This window comes from Dipodomys merriami, unplaced genomic scaffold (genome assembly GCF_024711535.1).
Source record: "Dipodomys merriami isolate MVZ:Mamm:240054 unplaced genomic scaffold, mDipMer1.0.p SCAF_673, whole genome shotgun sequence".
Taxonomy (NCBI): domain Eukaryota; kingdom Metazoa; phylum Chordata; class Mammalia; order Rodentia; family Heteromyidae; genus Dipodomys; species Dipodomys merriami.
In genome coordinates this window covers 501,222-528,443 of record NW_027206261.1, presented here as the reverse complement: position 1 = coordinate 528,443, position 27,222 = coordinate 501,222, and the positions used below count along the sequence as shown (strand labels likewise).

The 27,222-nt window shown below is 35.8% G+C and overlaps 1 protein-coding gene across 1 annotated transcript in view; it reads left to right on the top strand.

The window, feature by feature from the left end:
* Positions 1-276: 276 nt before the first annotated feature.
* LOC138815856 (oxidation resistance protein 1) overlaps positions 277-27,222 on the top strand; it is a 240,482-nt gene continuing 213,536 nt past the window's right edge. The window contains exon 1 of the mRNA XM_070005234.1: positions 277-317. Within this exon, the coding sequence (XP_069861335.1) occupies positions 292-317 (26 nt within the window). The 5' untranslated portion in view covers positions 277-291. The remainder of the gene's footprint in view (positions 318-27,222) is intronic.

The window sequence follows — 27,222 nt, the reverse complement described above, 5'->3', positions numbered from 1 at the left end:
CATATGTGTTTCTGATAACAGTTTCATTTAACACTCCTCTTTCTTTTACAGAATGAAAGGAATTTTCTTTGGGGGGTAACAGATTGCTGTGTGGAGTTTGGGGTGTGATTTTGTCTTGGATGTTTGTCTGAATATCAGCACCACTGCCATGAGCCAGGCTCCTAGAGGGGGTGGCAGGTGGAGCTGTGTCAGACTCCATTGCTTAGAGGAAACAGAACACTTGCTCACCAGATCTTACTGGGCTCCTACACAGCTATAAGGTTGCTTGCCGGCCAGCCTACCTGCACAGAAATGACGAAGGAAAAAAACAGCCCAGGGTAGGTGGGATCTTCCACTTTCCATCTGTTATTACTTCTCTGTCAGAAAAAAACATTGCCTAATTGCATCACGGAATAGTTCTCTGATTTCTGTACAAGTGTGAAGTCAAGTATTCATGTTTATAGGATCAAATGGGTAGATTTCTGCCACCATTTGCTTCCCGGCAAAATGGAGCCATGATCAGGGCAGACTGCCTAAGGCACAGGTATTACCGAAATACGTTAGGTTTGGGCCTTCTGAGATGTTTGCTTTCCTGTACTTACTATACCCGATTCCTTTCATATCCATCGTCTTTTGTAACTGTTAAGTGGAGTTTTCCTAATTTCTCTTCAGTGCCACCAATTATTTACTGTACTACTAATTCTTACTGTGTCGTTTAAATAGTTTTAAATGGCATGGAGAGATAATCATAAGTTATATTCTTTATTAAGAGTATAGTTCTATTTCAGAGTATAATATTCAGCTTAAATACATGCTTTAAAATCATGTAAAAATATTTACTTAAAAAATAAGAGTCATGAAAATGTTGTCTATATTATTTTGAACATATTACCCCTAGAAGCACATAATATTTTAAACTCCCAATAGCCTGAGTCAAGTCTAGTGAGAGCTACTGATCAGAGGTTCACCTGTCACAATGGTGTATCATTGGCTCACAGGCAGAGGCCCACATGATCTTTGCAAACTCTTGTCCCTCCTATCCCTTTACTCCCTAATTTTCAATTCTTTTTTTTTTTTTACTGTAAGATTACAATTTCTTTTTCTTTGTTTCAAGACAGAATGAACATCATTCTGAATCATCATTGGTGAATTTTTACATCACTGAAATTTCAAAGTTATTATTTAACACAATGAAAGCTATTTTTCTCTTCCTGGGTAGAGTATATAGGTGGGAAGATAGAAAAAACATTCTTCTGGAAACTTAATTAGTCAGGTTATTAAAATTAAGCATGTTGCTGCCTGGCTTGACACTTATAGTTGACTGCACATTTTCATCTTTAAGCTAGAAATTTAATTTTAAAAAGTAAAGTTTTTACTTGAATTATATATTTAAACATTTATGAAGGCACAAATAAATATTGTAGTGCCTTGCTACTACATATCAATTGATATGACCCTTTTGGTCACTATTGACTCTGCTTAAGAAAAGAAAAACTTGTGGGTTTTTCTTCCTTTCCTTTCATCAATATTTAAATGGGATGAAAGCTATCCAAGCTCTAAGCCAGAAGCTAGAGGCTATGTAGAATATGCGTTAGTCACAATGCCAGTAGAGTTACACAAGAGACATAGCTGCTGATTTCTTTAGCAGTAGCCCCTGACACAGGCCCACTTAGGTTACAAGCTGACTGTTCTTGTCTAACATAGGTGACCTGCTATTCTGTGTGCATTACTTGTGCTGACACAGTGTCACATCACCCCTGCAAGATTTCTGTTGTTACTGTTCTCTTGTGCATTAGGACTTTGTAAATACATAGCAGTTACTTGTTCGATCTCATATAGCCTCTTAAATGGTGATGGCGTAGGACCCAGGAGAACTAGTAGATGATTTTGAAAACCTAAAATACAATTCAACATTACTTTTTAAAATAACTCGCTTTACATTTTTATTAGCTTTTAAAAATGGATTTAATGTCAAACAGTATAAAAAGTACATAGAAAGACTCAATGATGCCATATACCCTTTCTTTGAATGTTTTTTGGCAGAAGATTATGTCCTTGTATATTTATCTTCATGTTTAAACAACAGGCACACATTTTATTTAAAAATACATATAAATATTTCAAGACAAATGAAGACTATAAATATCCCTCTGAAATGTAATATTTCACCAAGTCACACAACATGGTAATTAATCCAGTCCATTGAGTCAGAGCTCAGCTTTGCACTAATGTATATTTTACATGATGGATGTATCATAATTGATTCTTGACTCAGATACATAGATGATCTATTGTCTAAGTGTTTGAAATAGACAAAATGAACCAGGTGTTATTTTTTTAACCTAACCTAAGTTCTGATTATGAAATCATTCCTCATCATACTTCAATGTTTTAGTAAATACTTGATCAATCATGCTTGGTTATACCCAAAGTGGACATTTCTTAAATTGCTCCATATTACCTCAAAGGATGTAATTGAATTCTTCCTATTTGTCTTCAGGTATTTTCTTCTTTTAACTTTTTGGAAACATACCAGGAGAACTTGAGAAATGTGAAAATTGAAATGTCCATTCAATGCTCAATTTTTGCTGATAGAAAGAAAATAAAGTTCAGTAAATCACTGCAGTTCTGAACTTTAGATTGGAAAGGAAAAACAAGTCATCAATATCAGAAGTAATGAAAACTGTGGAGATGGTTCTGAAATGAACACATTGCCCTGGGTATATTCCCTAAGAATGGGCCTTTGGTGGCTGGCAGCACAGCTTACTGTGTAGAACAAACAGCAAATCCTATTTATTTCCTGGAGTCTCTGTTGGTATTTCCTATGGAGCAGAGTAGATACCTTTAAGCTCCCCTCAGTAACTCTTTACTTTTGTATTTCTGCTTTATATAGCTCTGGAAGAGCATTTTTGTTCTCAAACAATGCCATTTTGATTATGATTATCAGTGACTTGTACTCCTGCTTTGTATATCAGAAAAGCAATTCCTTTGTTTTCTTATTTTTTAAGAACAAGAAGCTTATGCAGTTGTTTCCTTGACTTTTCCTATGCCTAGTACTGCACCAGTTTTCTAAGTTGGTTGTGTTCTGCAAAGGGAGTATATTCAGTGTAGTTGCTGCCACATGCTGGGAACTAGAACGTAATTCTTTAGGCTCCTACTAACCCCAGCAGCCAGAGATATTGACTTGATTTTATTCACAATTCCAATGTTATATCATGCTTTCCAATGTTATATATATGCTTTGGATGTGGTAGCAAGAGAGGTATCACTTGAACCATCACCTGAAAATATTTAAGTGTTAATATAGTGAAATTTTTATTCTGATCGTCTACTATCCTGGGCTACATGTGAATGCATGGTATTCACAAAGCAGCTTATTTTATTGTCACCATAATTAAAATATTACATATATTATATACTATGTATCTCCCATACATAGTATATATTACATATGTTATTGTGATATATATGCAGAGATACTAAAATATATTTAGTCATGAAAATGAATTTCATTATCTAAAGAAAAACTTGTACAAGACATACATTCTACCAATCATTTGGAGCTTTGAGCAGAATGGACTTAAAGATTTATTCTAATAGCTCTGATTTTACAAAATTTTATGCACACATCCACTTCAAAGCCAATTCAGTTTCAAAGAAATTTATGGAATAACATTTTTTCTTTCTCTTTTCAAATATTGGTTCTGACGATGTTGAACCTTGCCTATGGAAGTACTGTTTTAAAATAGCACAACAACACAGACATTACAAAACTTAACATAGTATAAAAGTAATTGTTTCCTAGGTATAGTCATATCTTTTGATATTAGCAATAAAAATTTAAGAATTGAATACATGCCTGCCATTTAATTCAATATACATTTCTTATGCTTTTGATGTTCTCAAGACTTTTAACTTCTTATTATCAGAAGAGTCAAAAGCTATTAAGATGTGATTCTTCCCTCCACCCCCAAAAATTTGTAGAGGTGAATGAGTGAGGCTGAGTGTTACAAGTGTAAATAATAAATGCAGTGTAACATCAGGAAGGCCGCCAGCTTCGGAAACAATTGAGAGATAAAAACATCTGAGGACATGAGTTGGCTTGGGGAAGAGAGCATCCTTCACTAAGTATCCACTGTGCACTCCAATTAGGGTCCGAAAGCCAAGAACATGCTTTGTTTATGAGACTCAGGGACCATGGTCCAGCTTATAACACCATCTGGATTTATTTTTCTGACAAGTTCATATGTGTTCATATGTGGTGGTTATTTATACAGTGATCATTTCAAGCTGATACAAGACAGGTACTCAGCCCTACAACTATACAAATGAGAATCATGATAGCTGTGGATTTTTTTTATACCTCACATTTTCTTAAAATGATTAAGAACTTCTAAATCTAAACTCATACAGTCTACTATATAAAAATGATAGCATAGCAGATTCAGAGGTTTGTTAGCTATTTTAGATGCATATGCATGTAGATGATACATAAATTTTAATGCATATACAAATGTCATTTAATATGTGTGTGTTTATTAACATATGCATATATCTTTAGACTATTCTCACAGATATAAAAGAATAATTTGAATTAACTAGAAAATTGTTCCACTCTTTGTTATCTTTATAAAGAAAAGCAGAGAAGTATTTTTAAACCACTTGATATATATAGTTTGTTTGTCTTTCAGTTATATCAAAGTGATGAATTCTAAAAACAGGCAACTCAATGCTTGATATTATAAAGAAACACATGTTTAAATTGATTACTTTCAGAATTACTACTTGCAGAAATACTACTTGTGAGAGTGATTTAGATTAATTGCATACTTTTACTGGAGTTATATTAGAAATCTCTTTCTCTACATTTTGTTATTTTTAAACTTAGAAAAAACTCTTCCCAAGAGTGTTTTTTGAATGCAAAATCTACCTTGGAGAGGTTAGAAGACCTGTTACAATAAATAAACTGAAATATAGGCAATCATTTAGTGGGTCTCTCATAATCTAGATTTAATAGAAATCTAGAATTTCAAATGGATTAGAAATCGAATGGTTAACAGATTTTTTTGATAGAAATCTAGTTTTTAATATGATGTAAGGGCTTTGGGGTTACCTGCTTTCTCTGTCCTTACTGCTGAGAGGTATCTGCCCTGAGCCACACCCATATATTAAATTGCTCTAAATGTGTTCTGTTCATTCATATTCCTATGTTTACAGACAAGTTTACCTCTGCCCACAATGACCTTTCACGTTGTTCTCTCTATGCTTCTTTTACTGGTGCCTGATCAGGTGTAGAGCTGCCCCTTGGAGACATTTCTTTCTCCAGGTGGTGCTGTGCAGCTCAAGCTCCTTTTATTATTTATCATTTCTGTTACCATAATCAAAATCCTTTGCACTGGCTATTTTGCTAGGCACAGCAATTGTTAGCCTTTAGCCTTTACTTATTGTTCATCTTCTTTCCATTCCCCTCTTTCATAGCCTTCTAAGCCCTTGGTAACTACCATTCTTTTCTCTAACTTCTATGAAGTAGAGGTAAATACAAATGGTATTTCTCCTTCTGTGCCTGGCTAATTTCACTTAACAAAATGCAATTCAGGTTCCTTTATGTTGTCATATGTGACATGAATTTATTATTTTTTTAGACTGACTACCACAAAGCAGACACCCTAAAATATTACAGGATGGAATAGGAGAAACCCTAGGTCTCCTTAGCACAGGCCGAAATTTTCTTAATAGAGACCCAGAAACACAACAAATCAAAGAAAGGTTGGACAAATGGGATTGCATGAAGTTACAGTGTTTCTGCATGGCAAAGGACATAGCTAGCAAGATCAATAGAAAGCCCATGGATTGGAAGAAGATCTTCACTAGACATACAATGGACAAGGGTCTCATATCTAAAATATACCTGGAACTCAAAAAATTAAATCTCCCAACAACAAATCCTCAAAGAAACAACTGCCCAATAAATAAGTGGGCTTCTTTCTTCTTCAGAGAAGAGGAAAGAAGGATGGCCAATAGACACATGAAGAAATGTTCAACATCCCTAGCCATAAAAGAAATGCAAATCAAAACAACATTGAAATACCACCTCACCCCAGTTAGAATGCCTATAATCAAGAACTTTAATAACAACAGATGCTGGAGGAGATGTGGCCAGAAGGGAACCTTACTGCATTGTTGGTGGGAATGTAAATTTGTTCAACCACTTTGGAAAGTATTATGGAGGTTCCTCAAAAGACTCCACATAGAACTCCCCTATGACCCAGGAATGATCACAAACAAGACCATACTAAAGCTACCAGCACAACTATGTTTATTGCAGCATTATTTACCATAGCTAAGATAGGAAACCAATCCAGATGCTCCTCAGTAGATGAAAGGATCAAGAAAATGTATACACACACACACACACACACACACACACACACACACACACACACACACATATCACATTTCTATGTTTCTATCAAAAAGAATGACAATTGCCCCATTTGTTAGAAAATGAGAGGACTTGGAAAGAATTATATTAAATGAAGTAAGCCAGGCGCAAAGAAACATAGGTCCCATGGTATCCCTTATTTGCATTGACTACTATATATCTGAGACAAGCAGAAATGAAGCGAAATGAACCCCAAGACAAGAACACAAGTGGTTTATTTTTTTCTAGCTATTGTTTCTAACATATTTATAAGGTACCATATGATTTCTTTGTTGCTTTGTATGTCCCTCCCCCACAGTATAAGCCCTATTTTCACTGTATTTGATATTGGTATAATTTGCGGAGCAGAAGGGAAAAACCAAATTGTTTAAATAAGGATACAAGTGGACCCATTGCAACAATGAGATGTACAAAACACTATGTCAAAAAACAAACTTTACAATTTAGGCTGTGGGGGAGGGAGCAGGAAGTGGGGAGGGAGGGAATAAATGAAAGAAAAAAAATACTGACTACCATTATACACACAAACATGCCTTCATTGTGTATTTATCTCCATAAATATATGTATTTATCTCCATAAATATAAATGCAAATAATATATATATACACACCCACATACATATACATACAAACACATGCATATTAATGATGTCTACACACATATATACATGCAATAGTGCATAGATACATAAATCCCATTGCATATATATCATATTTTGCATATCCATTCTTCTGTATATCAATTCCATACCTTCACTTTGGTGAACATTACTATAATAAATACTATAATGCTGATATTTTTTCCTAAAAACTTATTTCAATTCTGGCTATTGGGGATTGTTGGATCATATGGTTGTATTTCTAGTTTCTTGAGAAGCCTCCATACTATACTCCATAGTTGGTGTACTAATTTAGATTCCCATGGTGTATGAAAGGCCCCTCCTTCTGTATCCTCACTGGCAATGTTCTTTATGTACTTTTATCAACTTAGACCAGCACTGATCTTTCACCATCCAATTTAAATGTTGCCTTCCTCACTTTCCAAGTGAACTGGTGTCTCTTCTTTTTTGGAATTCTGTAAGCATTTTGAATTTACTCATTTGAACAGTTGGATATATTTCCTCCCTCCATTTGGCTATGGGTTGGAATGGAGTAAAAGAATATTGTACTCAGTTGCCTTCAGAGGACTTCTGATATTATTGCTTTTCTATGATTTGAATCTTTTCCCAGGTATTACCAAACATTTTTATTTTAGTTTAGTGGGAATTTTTAAGCCTAAATTTTCAAAACAGAAATACTTAAGTAATAGTTTTGTGTAGTTTTGAACAGTACTGTAGAATTGATTTGATTTAAAAAATCATATCTGAAATGTTTCAGTTGAGATATTTTTATTAATAGAAACATTGGCCAACATCAATGCAAGTACTTTAAGAATGTCTTCTAATTTCATTAACAAGTTTCAAAAAGAAATCTGTCGGAATTCCTTTTGTTAGGCATGGTTCAGTCTGTGTATAGATGATAGCGTATTTCTCTGACGTACAGGCAAAAAGGCAGCCCTTGAGAACAGTGGTTACATAGATACTGAGTAGAAACAGCTTCCTGGGTCCACGGCTAGGGCTTCTGACTCACTGATATCTGGGTAATTTCTTATAGACTTGGAAGCTGGGACATGTGTTTTCAGATGATGACCCATTGAATCTGATACTGCAGCACATATGCTTAGTGTTTTCTTAGGAAATTCTCATTGGGCTTCTTCTTCTGGCTAGAAATGTCACTACTGTTCAGCTCCATAATTGCAAAACTTTAGAATCTATTTTCTATAGCATTCTATCCGTACTTTATTCAGTATTAGATAATGTAAACTTAATGACATTTCACGTCTGTCTTTACAGAGAAAATAACTCTCATGCTATTCAGTGCTTTGAATACTGATGGAGGAACTAAAAGAGATCATTTTGTATTGTATGCTTTCCAAAGTAAGCGACCTATGATATAGAATTACACAGAGAACATCTTAAAACAATTCTGAGTCACTGCAGGCACTCAAAAAGAAAGATGTGAATCACCATAGGTCAGGCAGAGGCTGGAGAAAGAGCTGGAAATAGAATGCAGATATGGTCCCTCCCTCCAGTACCTACTTCCTCTGACGACTCAATGAACTGAGTCATAAGACCACAACAGTGTGGCTGTTCTGAAAGAGCTTGTCATTAAAGACTTTCAGGAACTTGTTCAGCAGAAATAGAATATATATTATCGACTTGAAAACCATTGGATTATTATACAATGAAAAGAAAACTGGAAAAAATAAAAAATCAAAATTAATTATATACAATGAAAAGAAAACTGGAAATAATAAAATAATCAAAATGAATTATATATGGCACTATAGTCTGCTTGTATTCTTTTTTTTTTTCTTTTGTGTGTTATACTGCCTCTTGAACTCAGGGTGTGGGTGCTGTCCTTAAATTTGTTTATGTTTTTTGCTTAAGGCTATTGTGCTACCATTTGAGCACACAGCTCCACTTCAGCTTTTTTGGTAGTTTATGGGCAATAAGAGTGTCATAGATTTTCCTACCCAGGCTGACTTTTAATCATCATCCTCAGTTTTAGCCCCCTGAGTAATTAGGATTACAGGTGTGAGCAAGTGGTGCCTGACTTTTATTCTTATTGATAAAAGAATTATGCTGGAAGTGATTTAATAGTATTAATGTCATTAAAAGGAGAAAAATTGAATTCATTGTGATGAGATGCTAAACATTGGTATTCACTGGGAAGCAAAACAATTACTTCCTGTACCTTGCTTCTGGAACTACCTACAAGAGAAATCTTCTCCATTCCTGTACTGTTTATAAAAAGTAGACATTTTTCTTTCCTATGCTGGAGATTTTCACTTGTGGAAAGGAAGGCCTTAATTTAAGAAGTCTATGCATAACTTACCTGCCATTGGTCTATAGGGACCTAGCCTGCCCTGTAAATGTCAGGTGTTTGCCTACTTCTTACTTGGCTCCTTTAGTGAAAAGTATGTCTTACGATATAATGATAGCTCTCAAAAAGATGGCATCCTGTTTAACTCTCATTATTCATGAAATTTCAACAGCCATAACAAGCTACAACAAAGGGCCAGATGATCAGAGCATGTAATACACAGGTATCTCCTTTCCTTGATATAAAAATTTGACTATTTGACTCTAGCAATATTTGATGGCTTTCCTTATCTCCATACATGTGAGTGGGATATACTTCTAACTATTTTAGTCCCTGGAACCTCTCCTCCTCCTTTCTGCTGCCAGTCCCAGATTTGCAGTTATGACTCATTTTCATTATGTTTTTGTTATCATATTGTTCTTAGATTCAACATGTGGATATAAACACAAAATATTTTACATTTTTTATCTTGGTTCATTTCACCTGCTATGATGATCTCTATTTCACCCAATTTCCTATAAATAACACAATTTTGTTCTTTATGGCTAAATTATACTCCACTATATCACTATATGTATGTGTGTATGCATATATATCTGTATATATATATATATATATATATATATACATATATATCTATATATAGGGCACCTATGCAGCTTGGCTTTTATAGTCCTTTTCAAATAAAGTGCTTTTTGAGTTCCTGCTTTATGGGGATTCAGTACTAGGTCGATTAGATGAAATGATACTAAGACAATGATGCTCTTAGCTTTATGGATTTTTGTTATCCCTTCCCACTTACATTCCATTTACTTTTAACATTTTTGTTCTTATGTACATAAGAACTGCTCTGTCTCATTTCTTTGAGAGTGACCCAAAGAACAGGTCTCTGAGAATCTCTTTAGAGCTTGAAATGTCTGACTTTCATTACCCTTTCTGAGGCTACCTAGTTTTTCAGTTGTTGCCATGATCAGTTTCTCCAGCCAGATTAAATGTGCAAGAAACATGACTCCCAGTACATTATATTCTGCTTTTAGTTGACTGGTGATAGTTCCAAAGACAATGTGGTGGATTCTAATAAGCAACAAAGACCTGGATTCCATTTCCTAGTCTGTACTATCTGGCATTTTTGTAAACATCCTTAGCATGTGAATTGATAGGGTTGTCCACAGCCCTGGTTTTAAAAGCAGCTGCACTGGAGGCCACAGTAGCCACAGGAACTTGATGGAAATCCTTTTAAGTGGCTAGTACCTGTGCTTCGTGCCTGTGTAGAACCATGACTGTGGATCATACTGTGCTTGCACTTGGCTAGCATGTTCTCTTTGTTATGGATATGAAAGAAGAAGTCTATTCAAGGCCAACTCCTTCTATAAACTTGGAATATACTGTGAGCACAGTAAGAAATAGTTGACCCAAGTGATATAGATTAATACAAAAAAGTGACATATTTATATGTATATAATTGGACATGTATATAATTGGACAACAATGTTAACATATAAAATGATAAAATAAATGGATATTCAGGTACATATATATGTTTATACATACATGTATATGTATATAAGTATTTTGTATTGACATATTTAATACATGAAGAGATGAATGAGTAGGATGTTCAGGCTGAAAGAAAAAATATGAGAGGGACATGGTAACAAAGCACATAGATTTGAGAATGTGATCATCTAAACTTCAATTTGCTTCATGTTGCCTAAAGGCAAATGAGAGTCAGAGGTTTGAGAGTGAGGGGATTTCAGCTTCCCCAAAGGAAACATTTTCTCAAAATCAGTTATGGACAGGATAAGAGTCTTAGGAAATGGTCAATTTCTCTTCTAAATGTATTTAAATATAAAATAGGAATTTTAGAGAAAGTGGAACATCAATTACATGCTTTAAGTAGATGACCTTTAAGGTTACTTTAAACACCTAAAATATACATTCTCATTTTTTAAAGTTCTAAATTGGAATTAATAATACCTGTCTTGCCTCTCCCAGGTTGTTACCAAGATCAGAAAAGATAATGTATTCCAAGCTCCCTCACTCCCCCAAAAATGTAAGGAAGGAGTGGTTCTATGGTGCCAAAGGAAGTTACTAATTAATGAGTGTGACTCAGACCTGACTGATATCACAGCCACTCATTAGAATCTATAAGGAGATACAGATGAAAATACATAAGGCTGTTTTATAAATTATACTGTGGAGCATTAGGTTTATAGCATTATGTTTAACTCACTTTAAATGAAGTCGGCATATTAATGGGATTTTTCCCCCTCACTTTTTTTTTTACTTTGTAGAAGGAAGTATACTATTTTTTTCTAATACATAAAAGATCATGGTTCCAATCCCAGATTACTTTTTGTCCTTTCATTTGTTTGTGGTCAATTTTGTGTGTCATGCTTTGAATTGTTTGTGGAAAAGAATAATCATCTGTTCCACAAAATTCGATCCTTGTATACTAACTTAATAGAATTAAAATCATTTAAGAAGAATGAAGTTAGATTTTTTTCAGACTTATATATTCACATTTCTACAGTGGCCATTACTAAACTTTAAAGGTCATTCTGATTGTTAAAAATCAGCCAACTAAAGTACAAATGAGATATTGTGTTATTCTTAATCGCTTTTTCTGCATTGAATGCATTAGTTTATTTTTCCACTTGCTTCAATCATTGCCCATTCATGTACTTTTCAATTCCTGTGGTGAACTCTGAGCAAATGTGGTTGTTTGTCTGAAGGAATAACAAATGTAGCACAAGACTTTAGATAACGGATTTGAAAGTCTAATAAGATTCTGTCAGGAATGAATCTCAGTCAGCAAAAAATATTATCTTGGTGAGAACATTTCCTAATGTTCTCAGCATCCTCATTTGTTTTGTTGTTGTAAAAGTAATTAATATGTTAGAATGCCAATTCAATTTTCCTTATTGATATGGTATTATAGACAGGATGATTTACCACAGTGATCACTGAATCTGTAAACAAAAGACTTGATGCTGACCCGAGGGGGTTTTGTGACCTTGAGTTATACTTTGAATGATGAGAAGCATCATTATTTCCCCATTGGCTGAAGAGTCCTTGAGAAAACTATCTCATCCTGGCTTGCAGATCAAATATGGTAATAGGTAAAAGTGCCTTTAAATTATTACTGCATTTCAGAAGGAATTAGGACAACTTTGTTTCCAATAATAACAATATCTCACTTTTTTTTTTACAGTTCTTTCTGATTTCTACATTCCCAGTCATTTAGCACTTTTGTTTTGCAGAGAAGAGATCTGTGGTTCAGAAAGTTAAATTGTGTAATCAATACCAGCAAATGGGGGAGGGGCAGAAATCACTTCCACTTTTCAGAAGGTATACCATACTTGTTCTTCTAAATCCATATTTTACTCACTACAAAGAAGCAAAAGCACAAATAAAAAAACAGCATTAAAAAATATGGAAAGATGGTCATTATTTTGAGTGAGGCCAGACTCTCATTTAAATGACTCCTCCATGTGACCTTCAATCATAATACTTCTTAACAGGTGCTGGGAAAAGATTTAGCCATAGAGGGGTTTATTGAATCCATTCTCAACTTAATGCAAAGAATAGCTATACAGGTTTTCTCAGTTCAATCAGGTATCTACCAAAGCCAGTATTTTTCAACACTTAATAATCATGCATGCTGGTCTGGGAATGTGGCTTAGTAATAGAATGCTTGCCTAGCATGCATGAAGCCCTGGGTTTGATTCCTCAGTACCACATAAACAGAAAAAGCTGGAAGTGGTGCTGTGGAATAAAAAGAAGCTCAGGGACAGTGCCCAGGCCCTGAGTTCAAGTCCTAGGACTGGCCAAAAATAAATACATAAATAAATAAATAATCATACATGCTCTCGAAAAAAGAGTCCATATGTTGCATATCTGCTTGTGTTGTGACTCTTGGGAGGAATAGGAATATTTTACCCCAAGGGGTAATGTTTCATACAGAGAATGCATGATGGAAGCCTGGACATATACTTTTGCTTACACTAAGAAGAGCTCAGGAATGTCCATGTGCCTTGGTTCAAATCCTAGTTTAGCCACTGGAGCTGTGTGACCTTGGTAAGTTTCTTATTTTATCTTTGACTCAGTTAGCTTATCAATGAAGAAGGCCTTAGGCAAACCAGTAGCAATGTGTTGTTATTTATATAAAGTGCTGAGGGCTGTTCTGGCACATAGAGAAAAGTCAATAAATGCTTACTTTCCTGTACTAAAAAGTCTTGAAGGAGAAACTGAGACCTGAGCTCCAACCCTGACTCATCTGGTAGCAGAGTGAGTCAGATTTTGGTTGGAAACCTAGTTTTCTTGATAGAGACATAATTCATTTAACTCACAATTATTCATTCTGATGGCAAAAGGATGCAGGGAGAGGGAAGGAGATAAGAAACATTATTAATAGAGGGGTGAATTTGGTCAACGAGGAAGAACAGGCACAAAAACCATAAAGTATTTGGCTGAGACTGTACAATCAAAATTTATGAGAGCAATAGCAGTGAGTTTGTATGCTGATGGTATTGTTCATGTCCTCCAGCTATACCCATCTCTTAAAGTCTCTGGAATCTCCCAAAATTGTACCACCAGCTTAGAAACTGGGCTTTAGCACATGATGAGCCTGTGGGTACCATTTCATAATCAAACCATAACATTTTATCCTTGGGTCCTGAAGACTTATAGCTGCATCTCATATTGCAAAATGTTTCTTCATGATTGGATTTTAGAATTTCAGGAGAGTACTCCTTGGAATACATAAGATAGGATTAATTTGTTCTAGTAATATTCCATATATGAACATACATAATTTTTTTGCCAGTCAGTCCTGGAGCTTGAACTCAGGGTCTAGATGCTGTCCTTTGTGCTCAAGCCTAGACCTTTTGAACCACAGCACCACTCCTGGCTTTTTCTCTGTAGTTTATTGGAGATACGTGTTTCACAGACTTTTCTGCCCATGATGCCTTCGAAATGTGATCCTTAAATCTCAGCCACCTGAGTAACTAAGATTATAGGCGTGAGCCACCGGCACCCAGCTCAACATACATAATGTTTAACAATCATTTTTAATGGGTATTTTTTTTGGTGGTTGTGGGGTGTGAACTCTGGGCCTGGGTGCTGTGTCTGAACTCTTCAGCTCAAGGCTAGTGCTCTACCATTTGAGCCACAGAGGCACTTTGAGCTTTTTCTGCTTATATGGTGCTAAGGAATCGAACCCAGGGTCTCATGCATGCAAGGCAAGCACTCTACCACTGAGCCACCTTCCCAGCCCCTAATAACCATATTTAAAGGATATTGGACTGGTAATTTTCTCCAACCAAAATTAACTGAAGGTTTTTGGTTCACAAATAAAAAGGTGAACCAGATTCCTTAGAAGAATGTGACTAAAAGGAGAGAGAGGTGCTCCTGAAAGACATGTTCATATAATCTGTATATAAGGATGGTGTAAGTATGCTCAGTGGTTTAAACAACAGATAATCTACAACCCTCAGGTGTCTTTAATTCTTATATAAATATATAAGAAAAATATACTGCTAGAATAAAAGAATTGCTTATATGTATGTATATATATACATATATATATGTGTGTGTGTGTGTATATATATATATATATATATACACACACACACACACACACACACACACACCCATGTACCTTTCTGTCCCATGCATAAGCCAATTAAAAGACTTAAATTGATCATTTATGTCACTCTAGTATTGGTTCTTAATATTTCATTTTCTTATTCATTTAAGCTTCAGTGTCTTGTGGTTGTATTTCTCAGGAGTTTGTCCCTATTCAGTTGGATAAATCAATGGTTACAGATTGTTGGGGGTACAGATGCCTACATTTTTACAACTGCTTCTATTAACTTCGGACTCTGAGATTTTTGTTGTTTGTGCTTATCTATTTTTTTCCTAGCAAAAAGCCTTGTTGCAAACTGCCCAACAGGAATAAACATTGTTTTTTCCCATCACTGCACTTTCTTTTTCAGCATTACCCAGATTATAAATCAGTGGCGGGTCCTACAAAATCAGCTTTTTTACTCATTTAGTCAAGTCTGTCATGAGACACCCAGTGAAAAATACTTAAATTTTATTTGTACTAGTTGGGGAAAAAAGAGGGAAATCCCTCTCCAAATGGGTGAAATGGATTCTTGGTAGATGCACAGGTTGACCACTCAAATTTTCTCGAAGCCATAAAGCAGGATGGAACTTAATGTTACCCTGCAAATAAGCCACCAACACCACTGGACACCTGGGTAATGGCTTTTGATGTTGGTGATTAGATAAAGGTCAAAGAATATCACAGCATCCCAATGGTAGTTTGGTGTCTTTGAAAAGACAACTTGAAAAGACTGAAAAAAAAATGTGTTTTGTTTAGGCAGCAAATGCTCTCATTAAGCATCTCAAGGTTTCTTTAGAAAAATAAAACAAATGTTAGGGTACTGAATACTAGATTGTAGGTTTAATAGCAAACTAAATGTACCCTTTTGTTATAAAAATAATACACCCCTCAGATACCCATAATGACTTTTCTTTTCACACAAAGTATATGTCCTTTTATTTTCTAGAAGGCTATAAAAAAGAACCATGTGATATATCCAGAAATTTATAGGAGAAAAAAGAAGACATTTTAATAAAGTAGGATTTAACAGTGCATAATTTCTGGTAGAAAGCACAGAGATTTCTAAGGAGAATTACTTCCATTCTTCAGTAGGTAAACTTGCATAAAAATTATTACAACATTTACAACAATTGTAGAACATTGCCTATGAAATTCTTCCTATATAGTCTTCATGTGCAGCCTCTTCAAAGGTGAATTTTCAGTCCTGTTCAGTACAGTTAAGAAAAACCTATTGAGAATCCTTCTTTTCCTCCATTTTCTGCCTGTGCCTTTCTCAGCTGTTATATTCATGAGTCTCATACTTTCTGGGAATTAGTGGGCTGTGAGGATAAAAGAAGCAAACGGGAGTAATTTGGGAAGGGTTTCCATATGACTTTTACTTCTACACTTACAATCAGTTGTGATACTAATCTCAGCATGAGCAAACAGCTGTAAACTTGTAGTCTTACTTTTAAGTGACATTGTTATAGAGCTGAGAGTTAATTATCAGTGGAAGAATTTTATGCAAGTAAAATTCTAGGATGACAATGTTAAGTTTTTTAGTACATATTTTTTTGACAGAGGGCACTATCTTTAAACCATTTTAAAAATTAACAGGCTTCTTCTTAGCAAATTATCATGAATTCTAAATAAATAGAATTCAAGTATCTTACTTTTTACTATGCTGTATACTTGAAGAATGTCAACTCAACAAGAATCTGTTTTAATTCACATTGGAAAACAGATTTCAAGAGCAATAAAAAATACCTCATGGTCAGATTCTTTTTATGTCTGGACAATAAGAAAAATATTTATTGACAAAAGTGGCCCCTAAAAATGTGATAGATTTCAGTAAATAATTAAGGCATTGGTCGTTGTTATTTAGAGATAATCACTGAACTTGCAGACCTCAGGAAAAGAGAATGCTTCAAAGATGAACAATGGGTCAATTAGAGTGAGGAATTAGTTGGTGGGAGAACCCTTATGCTTTGAGGAAGTTAACATTTAAATTTAACACCATCTATGAGATTAATTTTTTGTTGTGAAAATACAGAGGGGTTATAATTACATGAGTACATTTCTTATCAAGCATTCTTGCCTCCTCCTTTGTTTCCCCTCCCAGCCCACCCCCCTCCACCAAAGTTGTAAAGTTTGTTTTCGGCATAATATCTTGTACATCTCATTGTTGCAATGGGTCCACCTGTATCCCTATTTAAACAATTTGATTTTTTTCCCTTCCCCTCCCCAAATTATACCAACATCAAATACAGTGAAAACAGGGGTTATACCGTGGGGGAGAGACATACAAAGCAACAAAAACCAATCATCTTATAAATATGTTAGAAACAATAGCAAGAAAGAAAAACCATTTGAGTCCTTATCTTGGGGTTCATTTTGCCTAACATCAACTTATCTGACCATTTCTTTTCTTTTTTTTTTTTTTGTCGGTCGTGGGGCTTGAACTCTGGGCCTGGGCGCTCTCCCTCAGCTCTTCAGCTCAAGGTGAGCGCTCTACCACTTGAGCTACAGTGCCACTTCCGGTTTTCTGGTGGTTTATTGGAGATAGGAGTCTCACAGTCTCTCCTGCCCGGGCTGGCTTTGAACCGCGATCCTCAGATCTCAGCCTCCTGAGTAGCTAGGATTACAGGGGTGGGCCACCAGTGCCCGGCTTATCTGACCTTTTCTGCTTGTCTCAGACATATACTAGTTATTGCAAATAAGGGAAACCATGGGACCTATGTTTTTTGGGCCTGGCTTACTTCACTTAATAGAATTTTTTCCAAGTCTTTCCATTTCCTAACAAATGGGGCAATGTCATTCTTTCTGATGGAGGCATAGAATTCCATTGTTATTCCAATTAACCACTAAAAAGCCAGAAGGGGCACTGTGGCAAAAAAGCTGAAGAACAGAGTCCAGGCCAAGTTCAGGTCTACTCCCCCTTCCCCCCCCAAAAAAGTTTTCCTGAAAGTATTAAATATTACAATAGATTTATAAGGCAAGATGGATAATGTATGTCTGTGTGTCTGTATGTACAAACTTGGAAAGTAGAAAATTACATTTCAGTGCATTTAAATATCTAAGATAGTTGAAATTACTTAAAAAACAATTCCTTCCAGTTCTATGTTTAGGACTTTTAATTTGATTTAAAAAACAAACTGTAGAGACATTACTGAGCATGTAAATAGTTTTGGCATCTTTACAGTCCAGTGTTTGCTGTTGTAAAGCTGGCTAGTCATGTAGGTGGAAGCTGGAGGAGCTGTGATAGTATAGTATGAGTATTTTGTACTCCTTGATTTCCTTCTATTTTTAACAATGGTAGTAGCAATTCCTCAAACTTCTCAAAGATTCTGTTCCCACACATTGTTTCAAGAGGAACTGTTTTTTTTTTTTTTTTCTTCATCAATCCTTAAACTACATGTAGCAATCAATTGTGAAGGCCTGGAGAGATGATTAAGGAAAAGAGAAGAAACCCTAGGAGATTAACTAACCTTGTTGATACCGCTCATCAACCAGCCCAGCTTTGTTGGTTTTCTGCATTGTTCTGTTTCTTTAACTACCATGTATCTAATATCAAACCTATTATATTTCACTTTCTACATATTCTCTCATTTCTTCTTTATGAAGATATATGAATAAGATTTTTCATTAATTGGATTTATGAAAAAATATTAACTGCTGTGGGCAAAGTAATGCCTTCTTAAATGCTGTTTCTTTTGTCTTATTGATTGATATGTGTGACAATAAATCACAACCATGTTTCATGGAATTCTACTGGAAATTATCATTCCATAATATTGCTTCATTCCTTCATGTGTTGCTGTCTTAAAGATAAGGTACCAGGACAAATTCACAGTAAACACAGGTACTTTGCACAATAAAACATACTCCAGTACTGGAGGATATACAGGGCTTTATGTGTCCCCTTGCCTGTCACTAGCTATGAAGTTACAGTCACACCAATAAAAATTTCCTGCCTTTCCTATCTTACAAAGGGCTTTGTTGATCAAATTATTTAATTATTTTCATTAATGTCAAAGTCTTTAGACCAATTAATTCAAGGAGGAGAATGAAGATTTCTCAGATAAATTCAGGTGATAGTTATTGCTTAAAAGGTCTCTTGCTTCAGGTCAACTGAGTGAAATAAACTAGTCTTTAAATTGTACATAATCCTCTCCAGCACTGCTAGACTGTTAATCAGGCAGATGAAGAGAACAACCAAGCCATGGACAGAACTAAATAAAAAGAAAGTAAATAATAATAGCCTCTTTTTCCCCTAATATTCAATAAAGATTTATTTAAATGTAACAAGGTTACATTACAAAGAAATAGAAAAACAGGAAAGAGAAAAAGAAACATATCCTGTTTCCAGTGCAGGAAATAGGAGCTGAAGAATCCAACAATAACATCTTATTTTGCCAAAGAATTTACATTGTATTTATAGTCAAGTAAGCATGGATGTTAGTACAATATACTTACTTCCTCTGTCATTGATAATTGGGCCAATTTCCAGTTTTTTAAATTTTGTTTTAGATTTTTATTATAGCATAATAAATATATATATTTAAACTATTTTTAAAGTATGCAACTCAATACATATGACTCATTAATGTTATAGACTGAATATCGAATAGGTCTTAAAAGGCCTTATATTTAAGCTGTGTAAAATATGACTCTCTTCCATCTCAATTCTTCAACCAGGAACCTTTTAACTTTTAGAAAATTGTATTGAAATACTCCAACAAAAGAAAGAGAGAGAGACAGAGATAGAGAGAGAGAAAGAGAGAGGATAAGAAAAGAAAACATAACCAGAAAGTTTCAAATATTAATACTTCTTTAAACCTAAGTTTTCTTAGCCATATGGGCTTGTTTTCCAATGAGCTGTTTTGGTAAATTCATTAAGAGTATCTGAGACTTGGACTGAGGAAAAATAATGAAATCTATTTGGGCTAGAAAATCTAGGGATTAAATTTTTCTGATAATCTATGGGATGGGGGGCAAAGTCTAGCCCTTTTGAAAAGGAAAATTGTACAAATTATTCTCAACATGGAGCTCCTCTGTTTTTTCACCTATTACATGGACATTGCAATGTTTTTACTTTAAAAGTATGTCTAAAACATAATGTCATGGGCTCATACTTTGATTTGTGTTATGTCCAAAGTCTACATCTTGGCTTCAGAATTTCATCTTGTAAAATCTTCCCCTTAATAGGTATGTCAGTGAATTGTGGGCAGGTTAAATAATTAGTTCTAATTTACCTATATGACACTGTTGGACTTACAGAAGTCAAAATACAAAATTGGAGGTACTGGAACCAGAAAACTGGGGGAAGAATGAGCACATAAAAATAACCAGTGCATTAGTGTGTCTTACTTTATTCATTCAGCAAGCATTTTTGGGGTGCCAAAACTGAGGCAGATACTGTGCTGACCTACATTTAAATATACTGTGGATATTTTATAGAACAAAGGCACACAAGATTGCACTGAAAATACTTTGAATAAGTGACCTTAGGCTGACCTGATGTCCTTTCTACCCTACTCAATCTCATTGGAGGAAATGTTGGTGCTGCTGGCTCTCAAAGACTGTGCCACTGGCATAAATCATCTGAACCCCAGGGTTATCTTTTGAACTTGAACAAAGAACATGGTTAAAAATTGATCCCTGAGGATTCAACCTAGGAAAACTTCAGCAATGAGTGGGTAAAATGTGTGACATTGTGTGGAATTGGCAGAACTAGAATTATAAGTCAAAAGAAAGTGGTCACGAATCTCCTATGTAGTTACTGTAAGCCAAGTGGTATTGAGAAAGTTATCTTGTTGTCCAAGATCACTATTTCTTCATTATGAAATGGAGATGAAAATACCTATTTCTCAAGCTTGTTACAATGTCCTACATTGTTACTGGCACATGGCAGGCAATTAATACATTTTTTTATTTCCTTATTGCTATATTGATACAAAATATATAGTATACTTTGATAAGGATCAGATATCCATAGACTTAGATAGCAGAGAAATACCACAGTCTTCTCTAAGAGTTTGTTTGTTCACTCATTTTGATTTTACTTTATTATGGGTATCAAAACGTTTTTTTTCAAAAGGCTTTATATATGTCATGATATAAATACAACGTTTAGACAAATTAGTTTAATAATGAATCTGGTAATTAATAAGATTTCTTACCAGGTACAGCTTCCATATGTTTAATAGTTTGAATCATAAAGAAATACAAAGATAAAATAGTCTTCATAGCTAATAAAACTGATCCTGTAAAAGCACTTGGAAAACTATCAAACACTATTCTATGACATTTGGCCATGACTCCTATAGAAAACCATGGCAGGAGAAGCTTACTTGAAAGGAAAAGGAAAAGAAGAAAAGAGATTTCTTTCTAGAAGGTAATTTGTAAAGCAAATACATTTTAGAACAGTTGAGAATGATTCATGGGGCAAGATTAACGTGAAGATATTGGCATTTCAACGAAAAAGAAAGAAGATACCAGTTCATAGTTGGTAACAGTGGAAAGCAAAAGGCTGGGAAATTGCTAAGACAATGCTTTTGTGTGTGTGTGTGTGTGTGAGAGAGAGAGAGAGAGAGAGAGAGACAGAGAGACAGAGAGACAGAGAGACAGATAGACAGAGAGACAGAGAGACAGACAGAGACAGAGACAGAGAGAAAGTGAGAGTGACCTAATCAGGATTTTATGTAAAAAGTATGTCTAGTTATTCATTAGTCATTCAAATCATTGCCTAAGTCTTATCTTTGCTGAGCAACTTCAACTGTAAATTGGTTGTGAATTATTACTTCACGTATAATCCTATGAAATACCTATTCCACTTAAAAAATGTCTTGATATAAATTAATGATTTGATATTGTGATTTTAATGTAGCAAACTGTTCAATATCTGAATATCTTTAGACTTAATCCCAGGGTGAACAATTACATTTTCAAGCCCACAAATCTAGAACCACATTCTGGAAAATGGTTTCATGCAAGCTAAATAGGCCCATCTGTTTGAGGAGGTAGCCAGCCTTTTCCACACATTGTTACTAAAACCTTCGAAATGTACTTGTCCTAGCCTGCTCTCAAGTAAAATAATTGAATTTGCATTTTATTCTCTGGATTCCCACCAAGAGAATTCTATTTGGTTGTATTGCATTCCATTTCTTTGTTGTTGTTGTTGTTGTTGTTTGGCTGTTATGGGGCTTGAACTCTGGGCCTGAGTGCTGTCCCTCAGCTCTTCAACTCAAGGCAAGTGCTCTACCACTTGAGCCACAGTGCCACTTCTGGTTTTCTGAGTGTTTATTGGAGATAAGAGTTTCACGGACTTTCCTGCCTGGGCTGGCTTTGAACCGCGATCCTCAGATCTCAGCCTCCTGAGTAGCTAGGATTACAGGCGTGAGCCACCGGCACCTGGCTTTCATTTCTTTAAAATATATAGCTATATGATGTAGATAATCTTAGTTATGGCAGTACTTTTTAGATGCAACACTAAGAGAAATAATCCATGAGAGATAAACAATGATAATCTATAGTCTTCAGTAAATTTAAAATTTTCTGAAAAATATGTAATACAATTTTCTTTACCATAGCTACAAAAAAAATCTCTGGAATAAATTAAGCAAATAGGGTAGACTACCTATATATTGAACATATAAAATTTTCAGTAAAGAATGGAATAAGAAGTAAGCAAATGTTCTGTATGATGAATTGGAACAATTTGTCCATAGTACCAAAGCTAATCTAGAGATTCAATGACCTTGCTATCAAAATTCCGATGACATATTTTCCACAATCTAGAAAAAAATTAAAATTTGTATGAGAATACAAATACCCTGAGTAGCAAAGACAATTTCAACCAAAAAGAACAAAGTGAGAAGCATTACACTGACTAATTTTCAACATGGCTGTAGTACCCAAGACACCATGTCACTGTTTTAATGGCAGACACATAAACCAGTGGAGCAGCAGCATAAAAAGACTAGAAATCAACCCATACAATTACAGTCTTTTTAATTTTGTAAGCAAAAATATTAAGAATGCAGTAGGGAAAACATAATCTCTTCTAAAAGTGGTGCTGGGGAAATTGGATACCCCTTAGGTGATCTTTCTAGTCTCATATTCCCAAATAGCTAGGATTGTAGGTATGTTCTACATAGTTCATGCTTTTCAGATGCTAAGATTGAGTACACCCTGATTTCTACAGATTTTTAATTCAAAACAGTAGACTTCTTGCCACCTATTCTTGGGAGAGTTTTCTCATCACCCACCTTGCTTAGATAACTCTTTGTGGTTTCCTTTCCCTTTCCCTTTATCTCTCTCTCTCTCTCTCTCTCTCTCTCTCTCTCTCTCTCTCTCTCTCCTCTCTTACTTTTTCTCTTTCTTTCTTTTCTCTTTCTCTCTTTCTCTTTCTTTTTCTTTCTTTCTTTGTCTTTCTGTATTTCTTTCTTTCTCTTTCTTTGTCTTTCTGTGTCTTTCTTCCTCTCTTTGTCTTTACCTCTTCCTTCCTTCCTTCCTTCCTTCCTTCCTTCCGTCCTTCCTTCCTTCCTTCCTTCCTTCCTTCCTTCCTTCCTTCCTTCCTTCCTTCCTTTCTTTCTTTCTTTCTTTCTTTCTTTCTTTCCTTCTTCCTTTCTTTCTTTCTTTCTTTTTTCTTTCTTTCTTTCTTTCTTTCTTTCTTTCTTTCTTTCTTTCTTTCTTTCTTCCTTTCTTTCTCTTTCCCTCTTTCCCTCTCTCCTTCCTTCCTTCTTTCCTTCCTTTTTTTCTTTCTTTCTCTCTCTCTCCCTCCCTCTCTCTCCCTCTCCTTTGTGCCAGTCCTGGAGCTTGAACTTAGGGCTTTGGCACTGTTTCTGGGCATTTTTGCTCAAAGCTAGCACTGTACCACTTTAGCCACAGCTCCAATTCCAGATTTGTGTGGTGGTTAATTGTGGATAAAGTCTCATGGGATTTCCTGCTCAGACTGGCTTTCAACCATGATCTTTAGATCTCAGCCTAAATTTGCTAAGCTTACAGGCATGAGCCACTGGCCCCTGACTGCTTTTCTTTCTTTTACATTTTCCTACATCTCCAATTTATCTTTGCTTTTTCTTGACTGTTTCCTTAATGTCTTAGTCAGTGTTTTACCTTACACCCATCTGAGTTCACTGATTTCTTCTACTCAGATCTATCTCTTTTCCATGTTTTAACTAACACATACAAGTTCGATGGTGGTATATCTTTTCTTCTCAACCTCTACATAAAGTTCCTATAAAAATCTGGCATTTTAAAATATAAAAATCTTGGTAGGGTGAAATGCTCTGTTTTCAAATCTGAAATCACATCATACTAAATGAATTACACATCACATCACTGTTGCTCCCTCCCGCTGAGGAAGAGGTGAGGTGCTTCAAAAAGCAAGTGGCCCAGGAGCACAGCAGCTGCGGGGAACTTGGGGAGACACCGCCTGGCAAGGCTCCAACAGTGATTCCCCTGACTCCATCTCTGTACCATGAAGCTCAAAATGACCAACTTGATTGAGATTGCTCAGATTAGTATTTAGAACAATGCTACACATTGATCTAAATTGTCCCCTACTGTATCTACAAATGCTCACTTTTATTATGTTCACACTACATTGAACAATGGAAAAGTGAATGAAAAATCAAAATTAACATAGATGCTGTCTGGTAATGTTTTATGAGAAGCAACAGGATTCTTCAAACTGGCTAGGCCTACCCTTATATAGAAATTTTAGGAGCCCTCTAAGGTAAAATAAGTACATAATAGCTTTCCTTTAAATGATGAAATTAGGCCAAATTGATGGAAAGATAACTTGAAAATTTAAAAGTCCTCTGGGACCTGAGGATGGGAGGAGCAGGAGCCGATGATGATGGAGACTCTTATGCAGCCCTGCCTTCAGCTGATTTCATTTTCCAAACATTAACTCATGACTTTCCCCTCCACAAAACGTGATCTCTTTAGAGTTAGCTCAGAAGAAAAATCCTCAGAGGAACTCTTTAAAGAAAGCAAGTCAAGGCTTCCAGTAAAAAGTCCTTCTTTGTATTGAAAGCCTCAAAGAATCTGCAGCAAAATGAGAAGAAAACAAGAGATGGAGTTGTCTGATGTGTCCAGTGTATCTGTTACATTTGCCTTTAAAACCTGGAAATAACCCTGGACTCACCTGTGTAAAAGGAATGCCTCATGTTTTCCATTTTTTTCCTGCAGGCTCAGGAAACAGCAATGTAATATTGCCAGCTGACCACCTTTCACATCCAGATCCTTGTGAATGTTGAAGTTGCAGGGTAATGGTACTGGGTCCCATATAAAAAGCCAATTCTTTTTTTGGTGGGGGGGAGGCTCCGGTCGTGGGGCCTGAACTCTGGGCCTGGGCGCTGTCCCTCAGCTCTTCAGCTCAAGACTAGCGCTGTACCACTTGAGCCACAGCACCACTTCTGGCTTTTTTTTTCTGCTAATGTGGTGCTGAGGAATCGAACCCAGGGTCTCAAGCATGCCAGGCATGCATTCTACCACTGAGCCACCTTCCGAGCCTCAAGCCAATTCTTTTGTAAAACTGCTGCTGCTGGAAAATTACCCCCCAATACTACATATTATACATATATGAATATTAATATGTGTTGATACTAAAATATATATTCATGCCTGTACAATTACTTCGGAAAATTCACCAGTCCAGAATCTTAAACTAGACCATTGAGGTTTCTAAAACTCTAGCAGGGCAAGCATGGCACACACCAGCCTTTACTTACATACGAAATGATTTCATATTTTTATCTGAAAGTGCATTCATAAATTTTTCTGCAGTCTTGAAACCGGTATTTCTATACAAAGAAGTAGTTGGGTAGGCTTTTGGGGTAACTGATCATGACATGTGACTAGTGCTAAAAAGAGTCTGCTTTCTTGAGTTGTTCTGCTAAATGAGTTATTCTGCTTTCATACACAGGAGGACTGTGTATATTTCAGAGATCTCTTGGCTTAAGTGATGTCTCCATAAGATTACAATTGTGGAGGACAGCAACTTGATCCTTAGGGCACAGCACATGTTATCCCATTAGGCTTAATTGTGCATTTGTCCCATCCTCACTCCCTGTGTCCCCTGCAGGTGTATCCCCAGCCTCTTTGTATTCACTTTGGTGCTCTCCTTCCATCTCTTGTCACTCCTCCTCTTCTCATTTTACTCTGTTTCTCTTGTATCCAAGACCATTGTCTCTAGATCATCGGAACCAGACCTCTTAGGAAGTCTATTTAAAATGTATCCACCAAATCAAAACTTTTAGGAGTGTTCATTGACTACCAGTGAGATGCTTACATGAACTACTATCTTGGAAAGACCAGAGAATACTGAATTTCTTATTTTGAAAAAGCACTGGGTGTACATCAAGACTCTACAGGTGAATGCTTCTCTCCTTGCCTGAGATGTGACTGTCATTCTGACCCTCACATATTTCAGGGTCTGGTGACCTGATTATATGCAGCATTGCTAAGATCAATTCATTTTCTTCCTACTTAAAAATATACATAATGAACTTGAGAATGATTTGAGTTTGCTGAGTGAGGACATCAGTAATTTGAATGATCAATGCATGACTGCACTCTGTAGCCATTTTGCAAACAGCCACTGTGACTCCATGAATGAATGTTGCATATCTACTACTATTCACAATAATGTATCCACCTATAAGGGAACTTTACAAACATTAACCTACAAATGGCTCACATGGCATCTTACTACAGTGTAAGGTCAGTTTTACTAGATCTAAGATGGGACCCAACTCTGCCTTTCTAACTTTGCCTTTCTGACTTCCGCTGCCTTGGTGTCATCTGTCAGCAGCAGGTGACACCAAAGCTGCTGGTCTTTGGACCATGGTGTAGATGACTCCAGCCCCTCATTAAAGTTTGACATGCACTGAGGTGTTCCATTCTTCTCTCAGGTTTCTTTGCAACACTGCATTTTGGCATTTTTTGTCATATGTTTGACATTTTATTTGTTACTTACATTCCCCAACATCAACAACAGTGCTCCATATAGATATGCCATCAGTATTCAGAAATATTTGTGACTAGACAGGAGTCCATGTCTCACACTGTAACTCTAGCTAAATGGGACCTGAGATCTAAGATTTGTGGTTCCAAGCCAGCCTGGAAGGATAGTCAGTGTGAATCATCTCCAACCAGCCAACAAAAAGCTCAAGTGGAGCTGTGGCTCAAGTGATAGAATGCCAGCCTTGAGCAAAAATGGCCTTTAAGCACAAGGCCCTAGGTTCAAGCACCA